Raw genomic sequence first — 26,228 nt, forward strand, 5'->3', positions numbered from 1 at the left:
CAAAGAAATTTTTAAAAATACAACTTTCAGTGTTTCTGTTTGCCCTCCTCAAGGGAATTGAAGCTATTTGTTGCTAAAATCCTGCAAAACCATCCCCCTACCCATCATATGGCTCTCGGGGTGTGACCAGTGAGATCACTTATACTAGACACCATTGAATTTTAGAGGAGGTGGCTTGAAGCAGGTCATTATTCTGAAAGCAGCCTTTCCTTTACTCTACAGCCCAGATTTACTGATGTAGTACCGGACTCATTTGTTCTGGCAGGCTTTTGTGGTGGATAAAGGCAATGATGGATAGTGAGGCCCAAGGAGAGGCTTTGTTTGTTAACGTCTGTGTTATGAGGCTTTGGTCAGTAATGATTTATAGAATACAGGTCAAATTCTCTTCTTATTAATGGGATTATAAAACATAAATGGGAATTTCACTCTGGGGAAGCAGACTCATTAGGGTACAGGAGTACAGAAGAAGGGAAACTCTTCCTGGGTTATATACTTTGTATAAATTTTGTTTAGGGGTTTGGGGTGGGTGAAGGCAGAATTTTGTTGTTGTTGTTGTTGCAAGTATAAATAAACAAATGCCAAATACTTCTGTAGCAACCATTTTTCTAGAAATTCCTCTTACATCTGTTCCACGGGGAATAGAGCAGGTGGATCTCCATGACTACATTGTGTCAGTACATCACAGCTGGTGGCTCAGTATCACATCACAGACTTAAAGCAGACAAGTTTTTATCGTTGAATGTGCAAAACCATTGGAGTGATGCATTCACCCTATTGAACTGACTGACTGCAGGAACTTATTGGCTAAACAGTAAGACATTATTGTACATTAATTTGTCAGCAAGGCTTTTTGGCAGGGTAAAATTAAGATAAATGTTGTAGGCTTCCTTAGATTTTTGAAATGCATCAGGTTTTCTGTTGTATTGAGTGCGTTTGTGTCTAAAGGTGAAGAAAAGGCTAAACCAGTGTTTCAACCAATAAGCAGAATAAAAAAACTTTTGTTCTGGTAGCTTTTAAAGCGAACAAACGTTGGGCTCCTCCCCTGCCCCAGTTCAGTCTTCCTTGATTTGTAATGCCTAAAACTAATGTATGTGAAGCTTGCATATGGGGTGCTAAAAGGGAGCAGAATCACTGGGTTTTTAGTGTGGTCACTCACTGCATCTAGTTGTGCAACTGCAAGTTGGCATTTGACTGTTTATCCTTTCTGTCTTGACCCTATTGTGTCCAGCTGCAATGTGTCATTTCGTGCTAAGGCTGCAAACTCTTTTTAAAAGCAGCTTCCTATCAAACATGTCCATGGTGTAGGACAATGCTGTTTTGACACCTGATTAGGGTAGAATAACATATAGGTTATAACATGTAGTGTAATAACATACGATAACAGTAGCAATAATAATCATTTCCTTTGTGCTTCTTACAGGCATTTTAGAGAGCTGGGTGGAAAAAAGAGTTCTGTTATCTGGTGAGAATTTAGAAATGCAGACAAATCTTTGCAAATCAGTGGTTTAAAAAAAATCAGATTTGTTCAAATGAAACATTTCATTGCAAAGTTAACCTGTTCAGTTTTTTGTAGCAATTGAACAAGCACGGTTTTGAAATAAAAGTAATTTTAAATAAAACGCTTTGCAAAACCTCAAGATGCGATATGTTGACAAAAGGAAAGCTTTTATTTAGAACATTTCCATATGAGGAGGTTTGAACCAAAGTAGGTTTGGCTTTAAACATTTCTTTTTAAATTTTTTAACAAACATCAGAATTTGGGGTCTCCTGTGGCTTTTTACTTGCCAAAACAATCATTAGTATAATTTTCAGAAATTTCTATTTAATATTTTTGAGGCTTTGGATCTTTAAATAAATTGTCTGAGGGTGCCAAAGCCTGCTCACAGGCAGTCTGACCCCAAGAATATAAGGCCAGTAATTATTTAAAAGCTATTATTAAATTTATTTTTCACCATTATATTTCACTGTTCATTATATTATATTTCACCGTTAAATCACCATTGATTTAACATGGAGTTGTGAACTGGAATTGTGAAAGACACAAGTTGCATCATTCGTGGCAGTAGCTGTGGTGTATGTTGTAAGTACTGACAGGTTTTGTGACCTGCACGTTTGTTTCTGCAGAACTTTGGTACTTCAGGAGGTTTGTGCTATTTGCAACTTCCCATGCAAAACAGCTGCCTCTGTTGGCCTCTTGGGGTAGCTTTGCTTTTTTTACCTTTCTTAGATGGTTTTCAGAAAATGCATTTCCTTCAAATGCTCATTGTAAATAAGTGTTTGATGGTTGTGTATGTATGTACATGAAAACTCCTACTGCTTTTCTAAACCAGCACCCTCATACTGCTATGATTTTTTTTCTCCATGCCTGTAGAGCCTATAGAAAAAGGAAGGGAAGGAAAATAGCTCAAGTGTGTTGGTCACGAACCTTTAGGTTTGTACAAGACAGGCTGGGCCCCCAAAACTGAGCACTTGTAGTCAACACCTTTGTATCTTCTAAAATACAAAACCTGCCCCTAGATTCTTCAGCAGAATCTGTGGAACAGTGCACTGTGCAGAACTGGAGAAATTAGGGTCAGATAAACTGGGCTAGAAAATAGAAAGGTTTTGTCAAAACTGAAAAATGAGTATTAAATCACAAATGTTCAATGTACTGCATTGTTTCATACTCATAAAGCAAATTTTCATGTGGTTAAATGGGAAAGCAGGCAATGAGTGCAGCTGGAAAGTAGCTGTTAATTTAAGGCAGCTGGGAAGAGGAGGAAGAATTGGGAGATGAGCATATGACATAAATCGGAGTAAAGTACAGCAGTTAATATTGTTGACATTTAGTATCACAGCATTAAGAAATCAACCCTGATGAGAGTTTATAATACCAGACTATTGTTTTGAACTATCAGCAAACTCTGGAACACAACACTTTGTTCTGGAGGTTTTTTCAACTCTGAAAGCTGTAAACATCACTGAAAACAGGGAGCAAATCCAAATTGATGAGCAGGAAAAAAACAAACCCAGCAATCCGTCCTTTTGATTTTAACCCACTTCTGTAACAAGGTTTGGTGACGCATTGCATGATAATACAACTAGTTGTAACGAGCAACTTGGTGATACTGGCTTTATCTTTAGGATTACAGGAACAACATGCTACTAATCACTTCCAAATTAATATAGTTTTTCTTCTGTGCAGCAAAATAATAGTGTGCAGAAGTTGCTATGTTATTTGTGGTGCTTTCTCTGTCTTTTCATTAAGTATAACCTGCTACAAGAAGTAGGCCTTTGGTGAGTAGGTACTCACCAAAGTGAGTACCGAAACCAGTCAGATTTTGAAGTCCGTGCCTGCAGTCTGGAGTTTGCTCTGCGACTCTAATAGCACAGCAAGTGTTCCATCCCAACAAATATTTTATCAAGTTGCATTTTTTTCTATCGGAGTAGATCTTTATATAAATCAGATTCTTTCACATTCCTTTCAGATATGGCTATCTACATATATATGTAATAAATTACCAATTGGTTACTTTATAGTTATAAGATAAACTTCTAATAAGGTCCAGTGTCCTTTCAGAACTTGCCGTGTTCATTACAGTTCCTTCCCAAACAGCAATGTTAGATCAAAGACATATGGTATGCATATAGTAGTGTGTTTATGTATTAATGACTGCAATGACTATACAGATATACTGATTGATGACATTGCAGTGCTGAGGCAGTTGGTCTGCTGTTTCAGCCCCTGCTTAGGTTCTGGTCTTATTTAAATGATAGGAATAACAGCATAGGCACTTAAAAAGGACTTAGGAAAGATCTAAGCCAATGTAATCTTCTTTGTAACTCCACTAACAGCTGTTCACGAAAAGCTCATGCTGCTCCTGTTGTTTGAACACTTCAAACAGTTGTTTAAAGGGAGAGCACCAAAAAACTTTCCAAAATGCTTGGCTGTTCAAGTAATTTCTTAGTCTAACTTAATATTGATGGAAGTGAGTAGTACAAAGTATTGAGAGATGCTAAACTGAACTGAATTGGACTCATCTTCCTCTTTGCCTTATTCATAGATATTGATGAGTGTGCCGAAGGACGACACTACTGTCGTGAGAATACCATGTGTGTAAATACCCCAGGATCCTTTATGTGCATCTGCAAAACAGGATATATACGCATTGATGATTATTCGTGTACAGGTAAGAGGTGTATATTTGTGAAAGGAAATAACAGGATGGTAGTATTTAGGAGCATTGATATGATTCAGGTATGTTTAATCAGATCAAGTTAATCTCTGTTAGATTAACACTGCATGTAGACATTTTGTGAAACAGTAAATGCTAAAATAATTATGAGGGTACAGTGCACAAAAGCTAATAAATTTTACAGATTATGTATATGCTGTACCATTTGCATGAAATTGTAAAGCAGTCTGGATTGTCTCATGGGTACATGCTTTTGGATGCGGATAGAGAAGATAAAGGCAAGAGGCTGAAGGGGAAAAGAAGAGAACAAAAATAGTGCTGTAGGGTACTCAGTTTCCATATGGTATCCTAGTACATCTTAACCTGGAATATAGTGACGCTTCTGCAAACTTAGAAGTTAAACTTCCTGCATATTAGGTATAGTTGCTTCCTTGTTTTGAATTCACCTACATCAAGGAGATTCCCTGACTGAATTCTCTATGAGTTCAGAGGGCAAGAAATCTGTCTGCTTTGTGCCACTGGACTACACAGTCTGTCTTGTCTCCGTACCTTCCCTTCTGCTCTGCTGCCACTGGATGCTCTAAAGGAAGCATTGGGTTCACACTGACTTTCTGTGTTCTAGTTTTTGGTTATTGCAAAGCATTTTAGGTTTATGAAATTAAAATTGAATGTTTGAAACTCTCTTTATCAGAGCTAGCCTGACTATAAGTGTTCCTTGGAGGAATGTGTTTTTTCATACTAGATAGATAAAGCAAATATGATTCAAAGCTGTGGCACAAAAGATGTGTTTCTTCAGTGAAGAAAAACGTGTGTGAACAAAATAATACCACTATTTTATTTGCACAGGGAAATGCCTTAGCTCTTTATATAAAAGGATATGCATGTTCAGGAAAACTTTCTTGGAGTTCATATTATTCATTAATACTGGCTAGAAATGGATGAGAATATTCAGAATGATGAAGCTATCACTGTAAAATTCGTTTTAAATTTATTTAATTCTGTCTGTTCTGTTTTGGTGTTACTGGGCATCAGTGGTATGTCTTGATATAGAAACAGCTTCCTTGCAAACTAGCATAATTTCTTTGCCCAAACGTGCACAGCACTCAGGGACGTGGATATAAAACCGCCTATGTGTGATTTATGCACATACTGCCTTGTATGTACTTGACATTCCTCTCACATATGCTGGTAAGCATTATTTTACTTCAGTGAGTTCTGTTCTTGAAGGACCAAGTTATAGGCTGTTTGCAGCAGATCTTTTCCAAAGCAAACATTATGTTTCTGATCACTGCCTCTTGTTTTCCACACTCTCAGTTGAGCAAAACAGTTGTTTCACTACCTACTGAACATGAATGTTGGTATTATTTTACGACTGAGTTTGTCTAAATCACTGTGATGACTCTGTGTGACTCTGCTTTGTTTCTCTCAATTTGCCATTCTGATTGAACTCTACAAACAGTAAACCGTCATAAACATAGGGACATTTGGTCTATCTGTAAAAATAATAAAGGTATTTCTCAATATTCCACACACAGCAACCCCCATTTTTGCTAAAATATGCTGGTATGAAATTCAATGAACTTTTAAAAAAAGCTCTTGACATGCTCTATCAAACTGACTTGCTAGAAATCCGTTACAGACCTCTCATTCCAAAACGTGTTTGTCTTCACATCTGTAAATAATAGCTTCCAGTGGAATCAGCCTGATGGATGACAAGATGATTTCTTTTCCACCTCTTCAAACAGGAAAAAACTAAAATAAAAGAAAGTGAAATCTTAAGACATCTTCAGGTCAGAGGAACTTCTAAGTGGTGGAGTGTCTTTCTCTATGTCTGAGCAATGCCACTTGCTATTATTTGGAACATATTTCCTTGGCATATTTATGCTACCTGGAGTTTTTCTGGAGTTAAATTGTAGTGAATTTTGAATATTATGAAGCAACCATGAGAAAGCAATGCCAGCTGGATGGTAGAATTTCCACTAATGACAACCTGACATAATTAAGTATATATGTCACAGAAGAAATGGGTTTGATTTTTTTCTGGTCCCACAATTACACTGGGCATCTCCACTGCAGCCATTGATCAGTTAGTGAAATATGCAGAGTTATGAGATTCTTGTGTGACGTTTCCACCAAATGTCAAATGTTTGAAAAGTTGATTATGTTTTAATGACCGAGTGAAACACAGGATACTTTTAAAGTCATTTGCTTTGACCAATAAATGGCAGTTTGCTTGTTTTAGTCTATATGATTGGCACTGAGAGTGTTTAAATTATAGCAGGGCATTTGAGCAAGTGGCCAGTGTATATAATTGCTATAGTTTTTTTCACCTCTGGTTGAGCATGCGCTTTTCACTGGCTTTGCCATCTATTAAAGCTCCTAATTTCTGAGACTTTCATGTGCATCCATTTGTCCAGATATAACTCTGAGAGGCAAGATGAACATAAATAATGAGGGTATGTTGCTGTGTCTTTAACATGGACTTTGTAAAAGTTTCACACTACCTAATTGCTTAACATTGTCTATCCTGAAGAAACTTGCTGTGTTCTGACAAAGAGCAACTCTTCTGTGTAGTAAAAACACTGACTTGGTTACCATTACTATGCTGAAAGATGTGTATGTTAATTAATCCATGCTAAATAATAACAGGAAAGAGTTAATGATGATGATAACAGTTCTGTGCTGTCCTACAGACAGTCCGACAGGTTTAGTGTAGGCAATTACATTTATCTATAGCCTATCTTCACCCTCCCCCGCAAAACAAAAAAAAAAAGCTCCAAATGTTCATTTGCTCCATGCAGACCCATCACTTTCATCTGCCCCTTATGATATGTAGAAAGCAGCGAGTAAAAGTCTTTGCACTTTGAGAATCGAGGTAACTTCCAGCTTGGCCAGCACACCTCACTGTGTGCATCTGGAGCTTTTGGACCATTCACTGCACCTGGAAATGATTTTAGTTAGGCTTTGTTTTTTTGTCACAATGGTGCTAGCTGGGGGAGTTAAGAGAATGAACCAAGTCTTTTTATCTGGCAGAAGAAACCAAACAGGAAGGAGAAAAGCAATCATGATAGATCAAGAGACTTAGAGCTCTGCAAGCTGAAGTGTTTTTGAAAGGTTCTGTGAAGAACCTGTTTAACTTGGCATATCTATGAGAGTAAGGCTGTGCACTGTCCTTAAGGGAATTTTCAGGTTTTCCATTTTTCTTTTTTGCTCTAATAATTGAGCTTATTGTAGAAGCTGTCCGTAATAGCTGGTGTATTCCATTGTGAGTACAAAAACCTGGTGTTTGCATCTGGAAAAAATGAGAAGTGGGAAAGGCATCTGTATAAGGAATGATAATTTAAAAAACAATTCTGGCACTGATATACAAAATATCTTTAAAATCATTGGATCAAATAGGCTTTGTTTTACGTGATTCTTGCAAAAGTTGGGTTCTGTAGGACATAACTTTTGTATTGCTCCTTTCTGTTTTCCCCAGGATAGGTGGTGCCATGAAAGCTGATGCTTTCAGCTATCAGCTACTGTAAAAGAGTATTGTAAATTATAAAGATGCCTGTTGCCAGCAACTCGTGAGAACCATGCTGCAGAAGTGTCTCAGACATCACTCTCTTGTGTGCAGAGAGGATCCTGAGCCATCTTGGGGGCAGCTTGGTACTAGCAGCATGCTACAAAAGGGACCCCATGCCCAGGATTCAAGTTGATGTGGTCATGTAGTATGCAGTCCTGTCCCAGCCTCTCGGCGCTTCTGTGCAGAGTCCAATGCACTTCTAGTTTTGCCAACATCTGCAACTAAATTTAGTTATTCAGCCTTCCTCTGTCTTTTACAGAATTTAAAGTGTTTGGCAAGTCTTTGTTCATCTTATAGGCAATTTGAGTTTATTGTAAATTGGACCAAAAACTTTGGCAGCCCATCTTTTGGAGTGTTACTAAGTAGGTGGAAAATGTTCTGTAACTTGACATTAACATGTCATTGTTTGCACAGGGTAGCTGAAGCATGGGAAGGAGATGTTGAAAAATTATAGACAAACCTTGATTAGACAGGTTATTATGTGAGTGATGTCCATGCAGATTGCTGGCAAACTAGTGTAAAATGCCTTATTGTTCCGTTCTGGTACATATATGCATGCATATATAATTTAGCAGTCATTGATCAAAATAGAAAAGGGGCACAAAATCAGTGACATTGAGGGTTTTTTTCTCCTACATGAGACATTTGAAAAGAAATCTGTACTATCTATATCTGTTAGAGTCCTGTGCACAAAAGGCTGTTTCAGACCACATACAGACTGTTTTGGAAGCAGCTAAGTCTCTTTCTTCATGGCATGTTTATTGTGAGTGTAACAATAGATCTGAATTACATTTTGATTTTTCACAACAAAGGATGTAATGAAGACATCAATTTTAGGTTTTGTTATTTGTACTCATCTTGGAAGCAAGTTTCACAGGGTTAGACTGAGCTAGTCATAACGATATTTACACAGAAACCTATTGTTTGTGACTGATTTCATGTTCAAAAATCAATCATAGGTATGAAAGGGGAGATGAGTGCTAAGCTACACCCATATGCCAAATGGGTGCACAAACTGCAAATTAAAGGCATAAAAATATGTCCTAGGCTACCACACTTCCTCTGTATTCATATTGTCTCATTCTCCTTCCACTTTGTTGTGCAAAACCTGAAGTGTTACGGCATTGCGCTGGGGGAAGGAAGGCAGAAAGTGACGTCATTCTCTACTGGGCCAGTTTTGGAAGTTAGCACCATGCTGCGACATCACTGACTATATCTGAATGCCCTAGTGTTTTTCTGGAATAGCAATACTTACACCCTTACTCCATCTAGGTTTAAAAAAAAATTCACAGGCTGTTTTCTTGGCTGAGAAAAAAAAAAGTTTTCCTTCTAGGAGCAAGGATTCAGCTGGTGTCACCTCCAGGTCTTTCAGGTTGCTGGGTAATCCACAGCCAGCAGAACAGTGCTCTCAACAGCATGGTATAGCTTCCTTTCTGCACAATTTAAAAAAAATGGAAAAAGAAGAAGATAAGAAATGAGACCTTTCTTTTTCACACTTTGTTCTAACAGTGAGTTCTTCTTACTACCGTTAGTGGATGGTTAATCATATCTGCTCTGAACACGTCTTTTGTTTCCTGCCTTGGGACCACTCAGCTATCTAAGTAACCCATCAAAAAGGGAATGGAAGAAAGAAAATCCTGTGAGATTCTTAGTGTTGTTTACTCTTTAGATCATATTCAGGTAGAGAAAGATGCATGCAATGGTGCAGAGAAAGCATGGATCTTCCCAGGCCTAGACAATTTGTTTAAAGCTATGTTTCTGTGCGGTCTTGTGGGCCACCTACTCTGTTTTTTCACTTTCCGGCCAGCTTGAAAAGGGGTACCCATTCTGCCAGTTAGGTGCCTTCTGAGAGGATTCGCCCAAGAGCAGCTTTATGCTTCACTCTTAGTGGTGCTGGAGCATGGCACCAGGGCTCCCCATTGATTTCAAGGCAGAGACCCCAATATCCTAGAACCACATCTTCAGCTGACTCTCTCTGCACATGTGATCTTGCTAAGATAATGAACAACCCTGTGCAAGGCAGATGTTCAGTGCAGACTATGTTAGCATCTAAACCAGGCTCTGAAAGTACCTCCCTTGGTAAGTAATGTTTCTACATGCCATAATCTATGATGTTTGGTAGATTCTCTTCCATGCTTTCCTTCCCATCCATGCTTCATCCCGCCCACACTTCTTTGCCCTCTTTCTTGCCCGCGCTCCTTCCCTCCTGCGCTCCTTTGCTTGCTTTCTCGCCAGCGCTTTCTCGCCCACACTTTCTCCTTCTCTTGTGCTCTCGCTCTTGCTCTCTTTCTCTCTCTCTTTTTTTTTTTTAATTAACAGAAGCAGGTGATCTACAAATCTGTATCCTGACATCAGCAAGGTTTTAAAATTACACTGCGCTTCAGCAGCAAATACTTGTGAAGTCTTAACTGATTAATTATTAAAATGTATCAGGCATGTTGCAAATTGTGGCCTACTTCTTCAAAACATGGCAGAGCCACGTGACTAACCTTATGCGTCTCAGCAGTTACCCCAAGCTATGTGGGACTACTCCCATGTGCAGAGTTAGTCACTTACATAAATGTTTTAAATGCTTGCAGACTTTGTAACTGTCTTCATAACCATTTTGCTAAATCCATTCCACATAATTTTTGTCTTTCCTTTTCGCTTTCATTTGAGCCAAGTGACGCTGAATTTTTGCTGCTACTTTCTAAAAGAAAGAAATAGCTTTGAAGTCGAAGAAAATGGCAAAATAAGTGGAGATGCTAAGTCTGTGAGGCCGCTATTATGCATTACAGCTAAGTACTGTCATGCTTTTGTTTCTTTTTTTTTTTTTCCCCTAGACTTCCAAAGAAGATTGCAAAGGGTTCTTATATACGATTTCATGACTGTGGTGGGAATAGTTACAGGGTACATTGTTCTTCAGTGAGGCGTAGTTGCAGAGTCTAAACAAGCAGAAGGGACAAAGCACTTCCTCAGAAATAAAAGGAATGGAGGGAGTAGACTGATGGCTTTGGTATTTTTTTTTCTTTCCTTCTCCCTGAGTTGGCCATACAGAAGGCCTGTTGAAGGCAAAGGAAAATGTATGTCAGACTCATTGGGCTTTAGCTGAGTGTATCCAGCTGGACTTCACTCTTACCTCCCCTGCCCTTAGCATATCTAAGTCATTTACATGTCTCAGAAATTATTCTAACAACATTTTTTTCCCAAGTGTTGTCAGTGGATTCAGTAGTGGATTCATATTTTTTTGGAATGGCCTCTTATAGTAGATTGAAGTCTAATAATTGTTTCCACATAAATTGCCAAGAAGCGTGGCAGTAGCAAATTGAGTGACACCTGAAATGTTAATTCTTTGGAATGCTGGCAACTCTGCATATTTTTCAAATCAAATTAAATGACAAATCTGTTGCAAATTGGAAGGAATTCCAAGAACAGCATTAAAATAATTGAGGGTCTGGGGAGATTGACTTGACATATGGGAAAGATTTAAAGAGAAAACTACACATTTACCTACATAATGATGACGAATGTGCAAAAAATAGGGAATATGATAACAATAATACTAATAATTACTTGAATGATGTCAGTAATCTATGGAAAAGTGTAGAGGAAAGGCCTACATGATTGCAGATCAATGGACTGTACTTTTTGACCTTAATTTATTACATCTGACCCACAACACTACTCTTTAATGATATTGTGGGTTGACTTTGAAACAAAGGCATTTGGTCATAGTGGAATGTTATGTATAGAAAAAGAATTGTCATATTTAGCCTGTTCAGTACTTGTATATATGATACTATCTCACCTATATTTGTGCCTTTCTTCCCATGCAGGCATTACTATGTCCCCATTCAGGTTTTCTGACATGCCAGATCATTATGATTTATTTTATGTTCACTTTGTTCACAGTAATCAAACCTATGACCTTCCTAAGTCCTCATATTTGGTTCCATTTTTACAGTTGGCTGTGGTTTATAAACCTGCATATCTGCTTGGATTTCAGCTAATGTCAGTGCGTAGTCTTCTGAAGATCTGGGGCAGGTGGTACCTCTCCTACAGAGAGAGACAGATCTTCTGAAGGCTGCACTGGGGCTCTGGGGATGTCTGCACTTAGGAAGATATCTGTTGGTGTTGGTATCTTGCTAAGCACTGATACATGCTATCTGCGTGTTAGCATTGAGTCTGGAGATGACTGGCTTATCGTGTTATCCAGAGAGTGGAAGACTATGTGTTTTCTATTAAAACTACCAAAATTCCATCACTACTTTTGAACATGAAGTGTTAAAGGTATCCTTATAGTCCTCAGTAGAGATAGGATTTACCTTTAGAGGCTTCTCTCCTTCCTGTCTTTAGAAGTCTCAGCGTTAGTTTTGCACATATGATACAAAATCTGCTTTATGTGAGTGCCCAGTTTTCACTATCCTTCCAGCCAGGAAAAAAAGTATTAGCTTTGTAATACAGTGTATAGCCAAAAGTAGGGTCTTGCCGCCTTTTCCTGCATCCATGCTTTATTTACAATGGAAGCCTTCTGAGGATGTCTGTGAGAAAATAGAGGTTGTGCCATTATTATGCTAGTGATGCCCATTGCTATGCCCCAAGCTCAGATGTCCCAGCCTGGGAACAACCAGTCTGGTATGTGAAGGAACTTTAAATTTAAACAGACACTGTTGGTGATCTGTTTGTGACTCAGATCCCTAGACTAGAGATTTTGCTAGCTCCCTATTTGCTACCCTGTGCTTCTTGCAAGACAAAACCATTTTTGAGGGGACAATACAGTCCTTGTCACATAGTTTTTCGGTTTGCTTTTTATGTTTTTGTTACCTTGGTATTCCAGCACACTTTAGATGAATGGTTCAGTTTCCTTATGAAACTAAAGTACATAAAAGTGCATCTGACCTTGGTCTTCCATGCAGGTTTCATTGGTTTATTTTTGACTTGGGAATCCATCAATTGTTTGGGACACTAACAGTTTGAAAAATCATCTGTTTTCCTGTATTATACAACAGAAATGATATTTAATGGCAAAGATACTCCAGAAGAAGTTTTGTTGATTTGCTTGTGAGGAAGCTGAAAGTAAAATGAACATTTTCAGTCCATAGGGCTGAGAAAAGTGGGCTTTCAGTCCACTGTTGTTAAAATTCCAGACGTCCAAAACTTTTATCGCGGGTATTCAAGAAAAGTGCTACTAAGGGTTCTGACATGTGACTGGAAGTGGATCTGTACTGGTATACATTGGGAGGAAATGGATTCCAGTTAACCATGAAGTGTGGGTATTGTATAATATTGTGGTTTATTAGTTATTTTTGCTCTAGCTGTATGTTTCAGTTCCCACAGATGGGAACTGGGAAGCTGGAAGGGAATACCTCTCCTTATTTAAAATTAAGAGTAAAATCTAGTTTACCTGTGAGGAATGTGTGCTACATCTTAGCACCTGCACCACACTCTTGGATTGGTATAATTGCCTGGGTTTCCACGGAGGAAAGCTACTATAAGACTGATGGAATCCAGAGTTGAGTGAAATCGTCCAACTTCTGTGCTTAAAGTTGCACGCTCTTCATTATGCAATTAACAATATAAAATTGACCTGCTTTTTCAGACACACAAGGGCATCCACAAGTCATCATGAGGATAATAGGAACTGACAGTACTCACCACATTTACTCACTGGGAAATGAGGCCACATTTTAATAAGTACCTAAATTTGGCTACAAGATGCAACTTTATTCAGAACTGCTGTATACCCTCCACTGCTACAAAGAAACTTAAAAAAGAAAAACAACCATCGTGACTTCAGATGACTGTCATATGATTATAGTATAGCAGCTTTGTTATTTTCAAATATAGTAACATGAGACATTATGATAATAGTAAAAACAATGTGGCTAATTTCTTCCTGTTTTTTCCCTTGATATTTTTATGAAACCAGCATTTCAAGTTATCCTCAAGTTCTGCAGCTTGTACAACAGCTGAGCTCATTGACTCTATTTAAATAAAGACTAATAATGATTGTACAGGATGGTACAAGGGATAGAGCAATAAATAAGCATGCTGAGAGTGGCTTGTTATAACATCAGTGCAGTGAAATCCTATGGCTTGAGTAAGGAGATGTTGTAGTCAGCAAACCACTAGAGAAAACAGGATGAGCAATTCTGGATTTGTAATGATGTGGGCAAGGTGAACCATCTGTCTTTTCCATCTCTGATATCGGTGATTTCTCCCGCCCCTGCCCCGCCAGTGATGTTAGCAGCAGTATGAATATACATGCCTTATAAAACAGTATAAATCTGTGTAATCTAAAACTCACTAAAGTAATGGTGTATGTATACATTCAGCATTGCTGTTAGCAGTAGACACTCTGGAAGTTGGCTTGTATGCACAGAACATTTTCAACTCAAAACTCATTTGATTCTAGTTTCCTTCACTGGGCACAGTTTCCTTCTACTTTATGGAATTTCAGCTCATGTGAAGTACTTGAGCCTACTTCAGGAAAAAATCTGTCCTATGTTCTACAATTTTTAACCTTCTAGCTGTAGGATAATTCACAAAGCTAATAGAGGTTTGATCATTCAGACTGAACTTATTGCTATGTTACTGCATTACTAAAATAACAACAAAAGTCATTATTATATGCCTGCTATATACATTTATGCATTTATACATTTTTGCTTTATTTTTGAATCAGGTTGTCATTGACATCTTAGTTCAGAGGCTGTTTTAACTTGGAACCAGACTTTTTTTCTTTTTAGAGCGTACTCTTTAGGTTCCATTTCCTCCTCAGTTATTGACCCAGTTCAGAACTGTTCATCTGGCTATTTAATTACAGCAGGATTGCTTTTTCAACTGATTAAAAGCCAACATGTTTCAAGGGTTTTTGATAGAATGTGATTTGGGTTGATAAACAGAACATGTTTTCATTTGACAAATACATGTATAAATGTATGATCTTGCATATTGGATGCTTAATTCTTTTACAGAGATCATTTGTTTACAAAATATATAAAAGGGTGTTACTGGCAAGTTCAGTGACACTGTACCATTGCATATTAGAGCTAGATTCCCTGTTAATGTTAGGAATAGTCTGTTCAGAGCACGGTAAAAGTTATTATATCAAGTGCAAGTCTCTAACTACTTTGCATTTCTACATCTTCTGTATACTATTCAAACTCTGTATTTATGCAGGAGCAGGCATCAGAATTGATTATTTTGTTTTACATAGAGTGTATTTCATGTTCTTAGAGTGGTGAGGAAGCTTTCCATTTATAAAAGAAGGTATAGATATCTACTTGAGAATATACTCAGTTTGAAACTAGCTCAGAAAGGAGTGAAGCCTTTCATTCATCTAAAAATTCTGAAACTTAACATTTTCAAGCATTAACATTGCTTAATACTTCTCTCAGTATTACCACAGACATCCAATGTGCATCCCGTTTCTTGGTGTTCTGAACCCCTCCCCAGCTCTCAAGCATCCACTCTCCCTTGACAGCTTCTATAATGCAGTTACGTGCTGTGTCAGTACAGTACAATTGAAAATTAAAAATGTAGTGAAATTAGTGAGATTAACAGAGTATATTATGAAAATAGGCAATCTAACAATACAGCACTGAATGATCCTCCTCCACCAAGGGAAAGTCTTCCTTTCTCCAGACTTTCTCCGTGGTCTCCAGGGCCTGGGATTCCTGAGGGCTGGTCTTAGCAGTAAAGACTGAAGCAAAGAAGGCATCCAGTAACTCTGCTTTCTCTGTATCCTTTGTCACCGGGGCCCTTGTCCCAATGAGTAGTGGGCCCACGTTTTCCCTGGTCTTCCTTTTGTTGCAGATGTATTTAAAGAAGCCCTTCTTGCTGTGCTTGACTTCCCTTGCCAGATTAAACTCCAAATGGGCCTTGGCCTTCCTAATCTCATCCCTGCATACTACGACAACATCTCTATATTCCTCCCAAGTGGCCTGTCCCTGCTTCCACCTTCTGTATGCTTCCTTCTGTTTGAGTTTTGCCAGGAGCTCCTTGTTCATCCATGCAGGTCTCCTGCCCCCTTTGGTCGTTGATGTCTGAAGAATTTAGGACTTTGAGTTAGAATGAGTGTAGGAAAAGAGAATTCACAGACTCATTTTCTATGGAGCTCAACCACAACATGACTTCCTATCACAGATGGACCTCTCCTGGTTCCATCCTTCTACAAATGATCACAGGCTGCAAAAGATAGACTGCAAAGATCAAGAAACGTTATAGGTAGCCTTGAGGACAATTTCTTTGAAGTTGTAAGGATGTTTCTGGATCAGAAGATGGGAATCTGCTGCTATCTTGTTGAGCCAGACAGAAGGGAATGCAGTTTAATAGAGGGAAGTTGGATAGCTCACAGCTATAGTGTCTGAGCCAGCTGGTGATCTTCTGCCGGCAGAGCTTAGCTTGTCCTCAAAGGACTCCAGCCAAGGTCAGTGAGAGACTGGGGCTACTGCATGAGAAGAGACAGTTTTTAAATAGGAACAGTGGAGTTATTTAAGGTTATGTGGTCATGCTATATTCAAGTCAGCAGTTTTCTATGCATTCACAATAAAAATCAAGGTCACTATAGCTGTGACAGAAATTAGCACAGGTTTTGAGGGCAGTAGATACAGCTGGCAGTATACGGTCATCATGTTTTAGTCTGTTGGCACTCTGCTGTTGAACAGTATTTCCAATCGTAAGGTGACGCCATCATGAGAAAAGGTTGAGGATGAGAAAGATAACTGCTTGTCTGTCAAGACTCATAAAAGGAGACATGAAATTTTTTAGTTTTGTCCAGGGCTTCAGAGGCCTTTTCTTTTAATATTATAGCTAAAGGGCTTTTCTTTTAAATGAATATGGAATTTTCTTGTTTGGACATATAGGAATCTCTGAATTGTTTCTGTTCAGACAATCGGCAATTATGGAAACTTTTAATTCTTTATAATTTGATTTCCAATGTGTGTAACATGGCAAGTCCAGTAAGCAGTGGCTCCTGAAACAACTTGTAACCATCCTTTATTTTTTGTGAAATCTTTAAAAGACTAACCCTGCTCTATGCTAAATGGCAAATTGTTTAACTCTTGTTTTATACTGACAGTCAAAACTGAAAGTCATTGTAGTTTAGTATTCATCATGTTTTGGAAATCCTGTGTAGGCTTGTTTCTGGGACAAATCTTACCAATAACATTCCCTTTTGTTAGTCTTTTGTACTGATGATTTTTGACATCCTAAAACAAATTAACTTTGCATCAAACTGTTTTTTCAAACTGAAAGCTCATTGCTGCAGCCAAAAGAACTCAGAAGTAGCCATTAGGGCTACAAACCTCTCTTCCAGTGTGTGCTGGAGTAGTGGCCGTACTTAACCATGTCATAAAACCTGTTAACCACAGCAGGAGTTGTGTACTTGCTAGTCCTTCTTTGCACATAAATTATGCTGAAATCTACCTTGAAATGTCCTGGCGCACAAAGTAAACATATTGGGCTTATCCACTTCACTGACTCACTCGGTAGCTGTGGTCCTATGCGTAATCCCAAAGAAAGGCTTATGTTTGTCGTCCTGCATGTTACTTCTGTTTTGCACTGAAATTTGCTGATGGTCTTGCAGCCAGACTGTGGCTGGTCCTGCACAAATGCATAGCACCGATAATTTAGAGAAAGCTAAATTGGTGCTTTTTCTGTCTTTTTATTCCTGTCTGAAGCTAGTTCCAGTTCCAGAACTTGCCCTGTCTGAGTTTGTCAGTTCACCTACATGAACAAAGATGCCCGAGCGATGGCAGGGCCTCTCTGTGGCAGTTGGGAGAGGCAGGCTGACAAGGAGGCACAAATACTGCCACACTGAGAAAAAATATCAGAACCTATCCTCAGGGGGTTGTTCTGGTGATGCTTGGAGGAAGACTGGCCAAATCATCATCTTTAATTTGAAAAGTCAGGTCGATGCAAAAGGAAGCATCACTGTTTACATTGTGTAACATAACAGGTCCAGTGCTCCTGTGCAACACAATCCCAAGGTTTCTGGGTGAAATTTCACTTTTGTTAGTTAAGATGCATATTGTGAGGCAGTGTTTCTGAAAACATTGCGTCTCTAAAAGATGCCTTTTTTTTTTTTTTAAGGCAATTCTCAATATACAGAAGTGTTCTATCTTCTCATATTTTTTTAGAAAACATTAGTGGTTTTGAGGCATCTTCAGGTCTGAACTAGAGAACTGAAAACAGAAAGCATTTCAGAAATTGTAGTCAATTTACTTTCCTGAAATCAGTCCCCTTTATGACTTATGTAGTTGGATGTGCAAAAATAGAGGCCCTCCCCACATAATCACTAAAAACTGTGTGAAAATCTTGATATTTCTCTTGCACTGAGAGCTGTGTCTACAAGCTTAGCAATAAAAGAGAAGGCTGTTCTACCTAAAGGTTTATAGGAGTTTTTCTTTTTTTTTTCCTGATAAGCTTCTAAATCCTCTCACAAAGACTACAGCAGTTTCCCGCAGTCCCTATATGTTGCAGTCTTTTTACATTGCTGTACATATATTCATAGGAGAAATGTAGCAGGGAATTGTACCTATTTTATATTTTAAAAGTGAAAGGTATTCCAGAGAAATACTTGCAGTCAGCTAGCTTGATTAGCCTGTAACTCTCACTGCTATAAATCAAAGTCACTGTTGTCTTCTGTAAGTGTTCTTTAAAATTGTCATGAAAAGGCATATCTTAATATGTTTATCACATAATTTTACCTTATTTACTTATTTATTTGCATTTTATTCCTTTATTTTATTTACCTGTTTCAGTGAGTGTATCTTCCAATATATTAATAAAACAAATGACCATTTAATTTACATGGAAAACAGATTTTCATTATAAATGCTTATTTTCTAATGCAAAACAACATTAAAGTGGTGGACTGTGGTGGACTGTTTAGCCATGCAATAGAAGATGAATTTTTACTATCCTCACCATCCCAAATATCTGTCTTGGGAGATATTGGAACTAATTCTTAAATACTTACTAAGTTAATGTCGAAGTCGCATGCAAATGGAGATTTGGATTGGACTGACAAAGATAAGCAGCTCTGAATCATATAAACCAATCACCAGGGAAAATATATTGTCAGCAACAGTAATTACAGCAGGTAATTGTGTCATTTACCCTGTTACAGACCACTAAATGTGACGAATTTGGAACATAGCAGCTGTCACACAGTGTTAACTTTGACGTTCAGGGGTTTGGAAAACTGTAGAATCTTTTAGTGATGGTGCATTTGAAAAAAAAAAGAAGACAAAGATTTTACAAGGTTCAAAGTGGGCATGAATAGTAAGTTCTTGATTTCTGGAAAGGTGGCTCCATCAAGAGTAATCCTTTTTAATTGTTTTCTTATGTTTTTAATAAGTGTGGATTGTGTACATGTTTGGTAAACAGAATTCATTACTTTCCTTCTAGCTTTTCAGAAGGTGGAGATGGAGGTAGAATTCAATGTAACTTCTAGCTGCATCATTTTAACATTTGGGAAGTAAAAAGAGAATATGGTCAATTGTAGACTGAACAGGTATTCCATTATGTTATGAATACACTATGATTATTTGCTTAGTACCCACCCTAAAGTTAGTGGGCTCCAAAGTTGTTTGCAACATCTGAACATCCCCTTTCCAAAGGGCAGATGTGTAAAGCAGATAGGAATGCAAAGCCAAATGCATCCTGGGATGACAATAGTACTAGAAAAAATGGGATATATGATTAGGGTTTGCTTTGTTTCTTAACTCTGTGGTTTAATTCTAAATTCATAATTTGTGTTTCAAACAATACTGAGGACTTAATGTCAGTCTTGTCTCTGTTTAATTGGGTAATTCATGGTGCCCTTAAATAGGGCAGCAGATTTGATGGTAGAATTTTTCAAATATGTAAAGTTTGTTAACATGCACTTATGCAAACATTTAGATATCAATATAAAACACAAATATATATATTCATATATGTAAGTACAGAAATCATTATTTGTAAGTGTGCTTGGCAGCAGCAGTTAAACTTTGGCAACAGAAATACAGTGTGGGCTGCAAAATCTACCTGTGAAACAAGTAAGTTGGCCTGTGTTGCAGGGAGGAAAAGGAATATGAAAGCCAATTCCATTGTGTCTCCATTACTGTGCTGTGCTTTGCTAAAAGCAGCACAGATGTATCCTGTGGCAGCCAAGCCCGCTTCTGCAGCGCTGCTGCCAGCTCTTGGCATCGAGGGCTGTATCTAAACTGCAAAAGCCAGGGGGCTTGCTGACTTCCAAGGCTGGGTACATGTGCTAGTGCTTCCCTGACACCATGATGTGCTGAGAACTGGCTGGACCATTCTTCCCCAGGTGTGCTCGTTCCCAGGAAAGACAGCTTGGATGCAGAGGTTGTGCAGCAGCCACAGTGTGCACTTGCTATGCTGTTTTGGTGTGCCTTTATAGTCTACTGTGCAGGATAAACTCTAGGGAAATTAGGAGCATCACTAGAGACAGGGCAGAACTGAAGGCAAAGTATCAGTATCATTCTGCTTTAGCTTCACTGAACCTTCACTGGGAACATCTCTGTCCTCATTTTCAAGTAGAGACCCCTTTCCTAAATTAGGTGAGCAACACTGGAGGAAGTCCTCTCTCCACTGAGCTCGAGCCCTACAGTTGCCTTATCAAAAACAGTACTGCCCTTCTAGATACCCGGTGAGTTGTCTGTATTCCTGTGGCACACTACCACTGGGGAGCTAAGGTGAACCATCTCCTGTATCAAGAACTTGCTCTGCTGCATAAGAGAACAGATTTTTTCCCCTAATATTTATGGTTAGATAAGTTGCACCAGAATCCTGAGGACAGCAAGAGCAGGATCAAAGCAACATCCACCACTGTAGTGTCTCTCATTTTCTTCATCTATCCTCCAGTCAAGCACTATCCTCCGTCATGGCAGTGGTCCTGTATGGTGTAACTCTAAGTTCCCTGGCAGCCCCCTGTTATAATGAGCTGACGAACTCCGGTCATGATGATATCACTAAAGAATAGAAAAGTGGCACCAACTGTTTCCAGAGAGCTCTGAGTACTTTTATACTTTATCAAACCAACTTTGGACAGCACTTGATTGCTGAGACATATTACTCTTGTCCCATTGTGTATGCATCCTTCTGTGATCTCAGTGCTGAAAAACCAGTGTTTCTCAGAGGAGCTTTTGTGGAGCCCTCCAGTTACGTAGATGATCTGTAAGTTGTTAACAGTGAGATATGAAAATAGACAGGAAGTTATGAGCCTTAGCAGCTTTCCTGGTTCCCCTGTATAACAAAGATGTGCAAGATGGAGGTCAAGTTTCCAATACACGTATCTCTTGCTGGTAGCAGACTTGTATAACATGGAGTCTTTTAGTAAGGAAGCAGTAAATTAAAAGATTTGGCATTAGGAAAAGTAGTAAAATAAACAGTTTTCAGCTGGCTGAGGAAATTGGAGTAGGATATTTTCAGTTCTAGGCTGGCTATTTTTCTACTAGTGATAAAGTAGGAATCACTACTATAGATGCAGAATTTGCTCTCATTGTCACTTTTGACAGCATAATAGAAGATTTTGAAAGCATCAGTTTATCATAAGTACCTGGGAGGTTTACAATACAGGTTGGAATTGAAAAAGATTTATCTAGGAACAAATAATGTATCTGCCTAGATTAAAAAAAAAAAAAGTAAAAGGAATATATGGAGAAACAGGCTAAATGATGAAATACCTTTTAAAGGATAGAAACATTGTTTAAAAAATGTCAGTGATAAAAGAGACAAGATATTAAGAGATCAGTTTGCATTAAGGCAAGAAAGAAGTGGGTGACAAGGTCACAGACCTAATGTCTAGGCTGAAATCTCTTAAAATGGGATTTTCAAAATCATTTCAGATTTGCATTACAGTCCTTCCATTGAAGTCAGTGGGAGTTACAGTCTTTCCCTTAGGGGAAACAGTTAGACCTCTGCCAAGTGCCTTAGAAAATGCTTCCCTTGAACTTTTCGCTTCAGGAAAGAATATAGAAAATGGCAGACATGAAGGAAATTAAAGCTTTAATTAAAGCATTTTAGAAGAAAGAAATTAAGGCATTTTAGCTGTTATGTTACATATTCTTCAATAGATTTCCTCTGCTTAAATGGTTGAAAAGTGTAAAAATTCACAGGATGTTATATGATGTTATATGAAGTAATATTGATTAATATTAAAGTAGAACCCTCCGTGAGAGGAATGTGAATATTTTTCGATATTGTTCCTATGAAATGGGAAATCACAATTAAAATATAAATTTTGAAGATGAGGAAACTTACGTGGGTTTAAGTAGGTTTAAGTGATTTGCTCAAGAGCTGTGGAGGAAGGTGGAGAGGAGCAGTGGTAGACCTGACTTGAAATATATATTTTAGCCATCACCTTGTCCATTGCAGCTGAGATGGAGAATATTTTTTGTCTTTCCTGAGTTCCGTGAGATCTTAACACTGATTTCTTGTTGAAGAGACACCACAGGAAGGAGGGACTGGTCCACATTCAGCTTGTGTGTTGGACTTTTCAGTTTAAGATCTGGGTGGGAATATACCCTGCTTAGAGCCATAAAAGCCATGATTAGAGTTATATAGTTTAGATTTACTAGTGGACAATTCAGAAAGATTTATGGATAAGTTATGTACTTCTTCAGTCTAGAAGGAAAATCCAGAATTCCAGTTTTGGAATAACCAAAAAATAAGAGAGATTTTATATGAAGATCATTCGCATAATGTGCTATAAGAAAAAAGTCTTAAAGTTTAGTTAAGGGTGTAGAAGAAAATGTTTATGCCTCTTGTAGACTTTGGTGTATGAAATAATACTTCTGTTTTCTTTAGATGAAAGTCTGTTGTTAAATAATTCTAAAAAAAAGTGAAAATCTTAGAATGTTTTCAAAAAAACTCTTCTTTACTGGGATTAGAGTATCCTATTCCTTATTTTAAAAAGATGTATTTGCATATCGACATGCAGCATTTTTCTTGGATTTTATTGGCCTCAGGATCTTTCTTACGTTCTCATGTTGGTAAAGAACAAGGCACACATTAAAAGTTTTGGTTCTGCTATTGAGAAAAGGACATGGTTAGAAGTGGGAGATGTTTTAGGGGTTAATTTCATCACCTAATTCAAAGTGTCGGGACTTCTGCTTATGAAACAAAATTATGCAGTTAAGACCCATAAAGATATTACCAAAGATCAAGGGAGCTAAAGTTCTAATTAAAAACACAGTCATAGGAGTGTGCAAGACTCAAACTCAAACTTAGTTTAGCTAACCCATTATGCTGAGATAAATCTCCCCAAAAAAGTGGCTCTCCTGTTGTTTGTCTGTCCAGCTGATTTGTCCTTAGTCGGTTGCTCTTCAGAGCAGTTACTAAAGGCTTATGGGCTAAGACTATGCAGACACACAGAAGTACATTCTTTTTGGTAAGCCAACAAAACATCCTCATTTGTGAATACTTCTGATCTGTTCTTCTATGGGGTCAGCCACAGAGCCCCTGTGCTGCAGCAAAGCCCATCAGTCACATAATCGTCCATTTGGGGGCCTTTGTTGCAGACCTGCTTTGAGATAAATTGGTGTCCCATAGCTCCTGAATTCCAGCTCAATCTTGTCTGTCTCTAGTGTCCTTGGAGTCGCAGCCATCTCTGAGCTTTCTCCAAAGTGCTCCTGACCTCAGAGACAGACTCAAGGAGAGCGGGTGCATGTTTTTGGTATTGCCCTCTCTCTATCAAGTATTTTTCAGCTGCTCTTAATCCGTAATCAATAATTGTTAATTACATAGGTTGTCCTTTATATCTTCTTAGTAGTATAAATACAATTCAATCCTGGAGCTTTCTCACAATGGATATGAAAAGGGATACTGGGTTTTGGCCATACCCCCAGCTGGGTTTTCTTCCTAAAGGTTTAGTTACAGTTTTCTTGTTTTTCTTTTTTATCATATTAACACCAAATATAGAATAAGTAAATAAGCTAACAAATAAAAGAGAGAAGTAGACATCTGGATGAGATGATGGCAGCTGTTCTCCCTGAAGAACAACAATGGACTAAGTAATTACAGTCAGAAACAACATTTCAGAAAGCAGGAGGGTCTCAAAACAGCCCTTGAGAAAAGAACATGCTCATGCCAGAGCTATTTTTATTATCAACATAATTAAGAGAAGAAAGTAGGAAAAAAATTGGACATAAGTTAAAAAAAAAAAAAAAGTTGTTTGTGACTGCAGTGAAGAAAGAAGTAGTAAAAGAGGACCAAGAGCAGCATGGATAAGGGACATAAAGGAGTGGATGAAAGTGAAAATCAATCAAGAAACAAGATTAGCAGTGAACAGACAGTTGTAGAGAGACCTTGCCTTTCATATCCCCAGCCTTGATTTGAGGACAACTGTTGGTGGTCATTGATGCTGAAGTCATGAATCATTAATTAACTAAGGGGAAACCATGTGATGGTAACTCTGAGTAATTTAAGGGTGGGTTCCATTTTGCATTTAGATTGGGGATATCTGTAGAAAAGTATAATTTAAGTATATGGAAAAACAAACCATATCATCAATAAATTTATTCTCTTTGAAAACAGTGTGCTATTATACTGAGACTTTAGGTAACCCTGCTAATTAGAGTTTAAACTAGATAATGTGAAGTCTTTAAAGAAATTAACCATCTGTCACTTCCCAAATGATCTTAATTGAATAAGTCTTCCGAACTATCCATATAATTAATACAAATTTTTATCTTGTACAGGAACAATATGAGGAAAAAGGCTTGCAATTAAGATAAACTATGAGTTGGTATTTAAGTGTGTAGGGCAGTGACAATTAAAGTAACTCTTACCTGTTGTCACTGCCATGTCAGATTGCCAGCAGGTCACCACATTTCTATTGATTATACTAAATCAATTGGAAGGAAACAGGAGACAAAAAGTAATTGGAGTTCAAGAATTCAGAGACGTCTTAAGGAGAAAATATCTAAAATGTTTGGGTTTTTTTAAATAATTTAATCCTGTTCCACAAATTCCTCACTCAAAAATGAATATTTGTTGCGTGGCATTACAAGATTACAATTGGAGGAACATGTTTTATTTATATATTTGGGTACTTTTATGCATTTCTGTGTTTTAAGTATGGTCTTAGCTCTTAATCTCCCATGTTGGTAATGAGTGGTTTGGAAAAAATGTCAGCATAATATTCTGTATCCATTAATAGCTGATGCAACTCAGGCATAATCCTGTTTGCTGTTGGATTGGATTCTGTTTGTTGGTTTCTTTTTTTTCTTAGATGTTTACAAAATTTGAATACATGAGATAAATATTGGGAAGTTGGTAAAAGCTTACAGTACACAAGTAGAATAATGCATAGCAAATACTATACAGGTTTTCTGATTATTTTTAATTGTGAAAAACACACTAGGAAGGACAGAGGGGCTGAGTGCTGCATAGCAGTAGGAAAATAAAAGGAGAAGATAGGTGAGATACCTCATGGACAGCATGTTACTTGGTTCTGCAGGAATCTCCAGACATATAATAAAACTGGTGAGAGAGATGCCCAGCTGATGGGCATTGTCATACAGTGTAGGATTTAGTGGGTCTACATCAGTTTATACCAGCAGAGTCTCTCCTTAGGACACCATACTTTACTGTGAATATCTTCATGTTAATCTTGATTGTCATGAGAAACCATAAACTTTATTTATGTTCCAGACCTTAGAGAATGTCCCTGTCTCTTTTTTGGTATAAACTAATAACATTTTTGTCAGACAAACCATATGAAATATTCTGAAGGAGTATTTCATATTGAATCAAAGTAAAATAAAGCATGTGTGTGTATTTTTATAAATATATATATATTTATATGTACATGTGTGTGTATGATCTGTTTGCTACACACACAGATACATAGGTGAGTAAATTATTTGTGTAGTCATGTGCTTTCTGCATTTCTTTAAGTCATCTGTGTCTTGAAAGCTATTTAGTGAAACATTCATGTGCACTTACTGTGGAGTAATAACAAATTTTGGAGTTGAAAAATCTTTTGCATCTTGAAAGACCTTATTCAAGAGATAGTTTAGCCAATATGAATACTGTATTTAAGTCTTCAGTCAATTCCCAGACCAGAGATTTTATGAAATTTGATACTGTTGAGTGTGGAGTCCTGGCCAGTGCAAAATGGATTTTAGATATATTAGATAATATAGCTTTAGAAGTAATCATTGAAACCAGTACATTTGGTCTTTCTGGAATATGTGTTTATGCAAATTCTGGTTTGTAAATCATTAAAATCTCTCTGCTAAAGTAATTTTTATTTCTTTGACTCTGTAATACTGTTGTACCTGGCCTGTCCCCATCACCGCTATGATGTGTACTGAAATGAGCATAAGGCTTTTGTTAAATCTGTGTCACATTATTTCTAAAGATGCTTGAAATAAATAGCCTCAGCATTGCTTCTTGGAGTATCAGAAATATATTTGAGCAGTATTTATGTTTCTAAACAATGCAAATAATGTTTCCATACTATTTTTTGAAGTTAAAATAGAAGACAC

The 26,228-nt window shown here is 37.7% G+C and overlaps 1 protein-coding gene across 1 annotated transcript in view; it reads left to right on the plus strand.

Moving 5' to 3' along the window:
- Positions 1 to 26,228, plus strand: part of NELL2 (neural EGFL like 2) — a 151,297-nt gene that overhangs the window by 78,784 nt on the left and 46,285 nt on the right. Inside the window, exon 13 of the mRNA XM_067314413.1 lies at positions 4,044 to 4,169. Within this exon, the coding sequence (XP_067170514.1) occupies positions 4,044 to 4,169 (126 nt within the window). The remainder of the gene's footprint in view (positions 1 to 4,043; positions 4,170 to 26,228) is intronic.

Source organism: Apteryx mantelli, chromosome 1 (assembly GCF_036417845.1).
Source record: "Apteryx mantelli isolate bAptMan1 chromosome 1, bAptMan1.hap1, whole genome shotgun sequence".
In the NCBI taxonomy this organism is placed as follows: Eukaryota; Metazoa; Chordata; class Aves; order Apterygiformes; family Apterygidae; genus Apteryx; species Apteryx mantelli.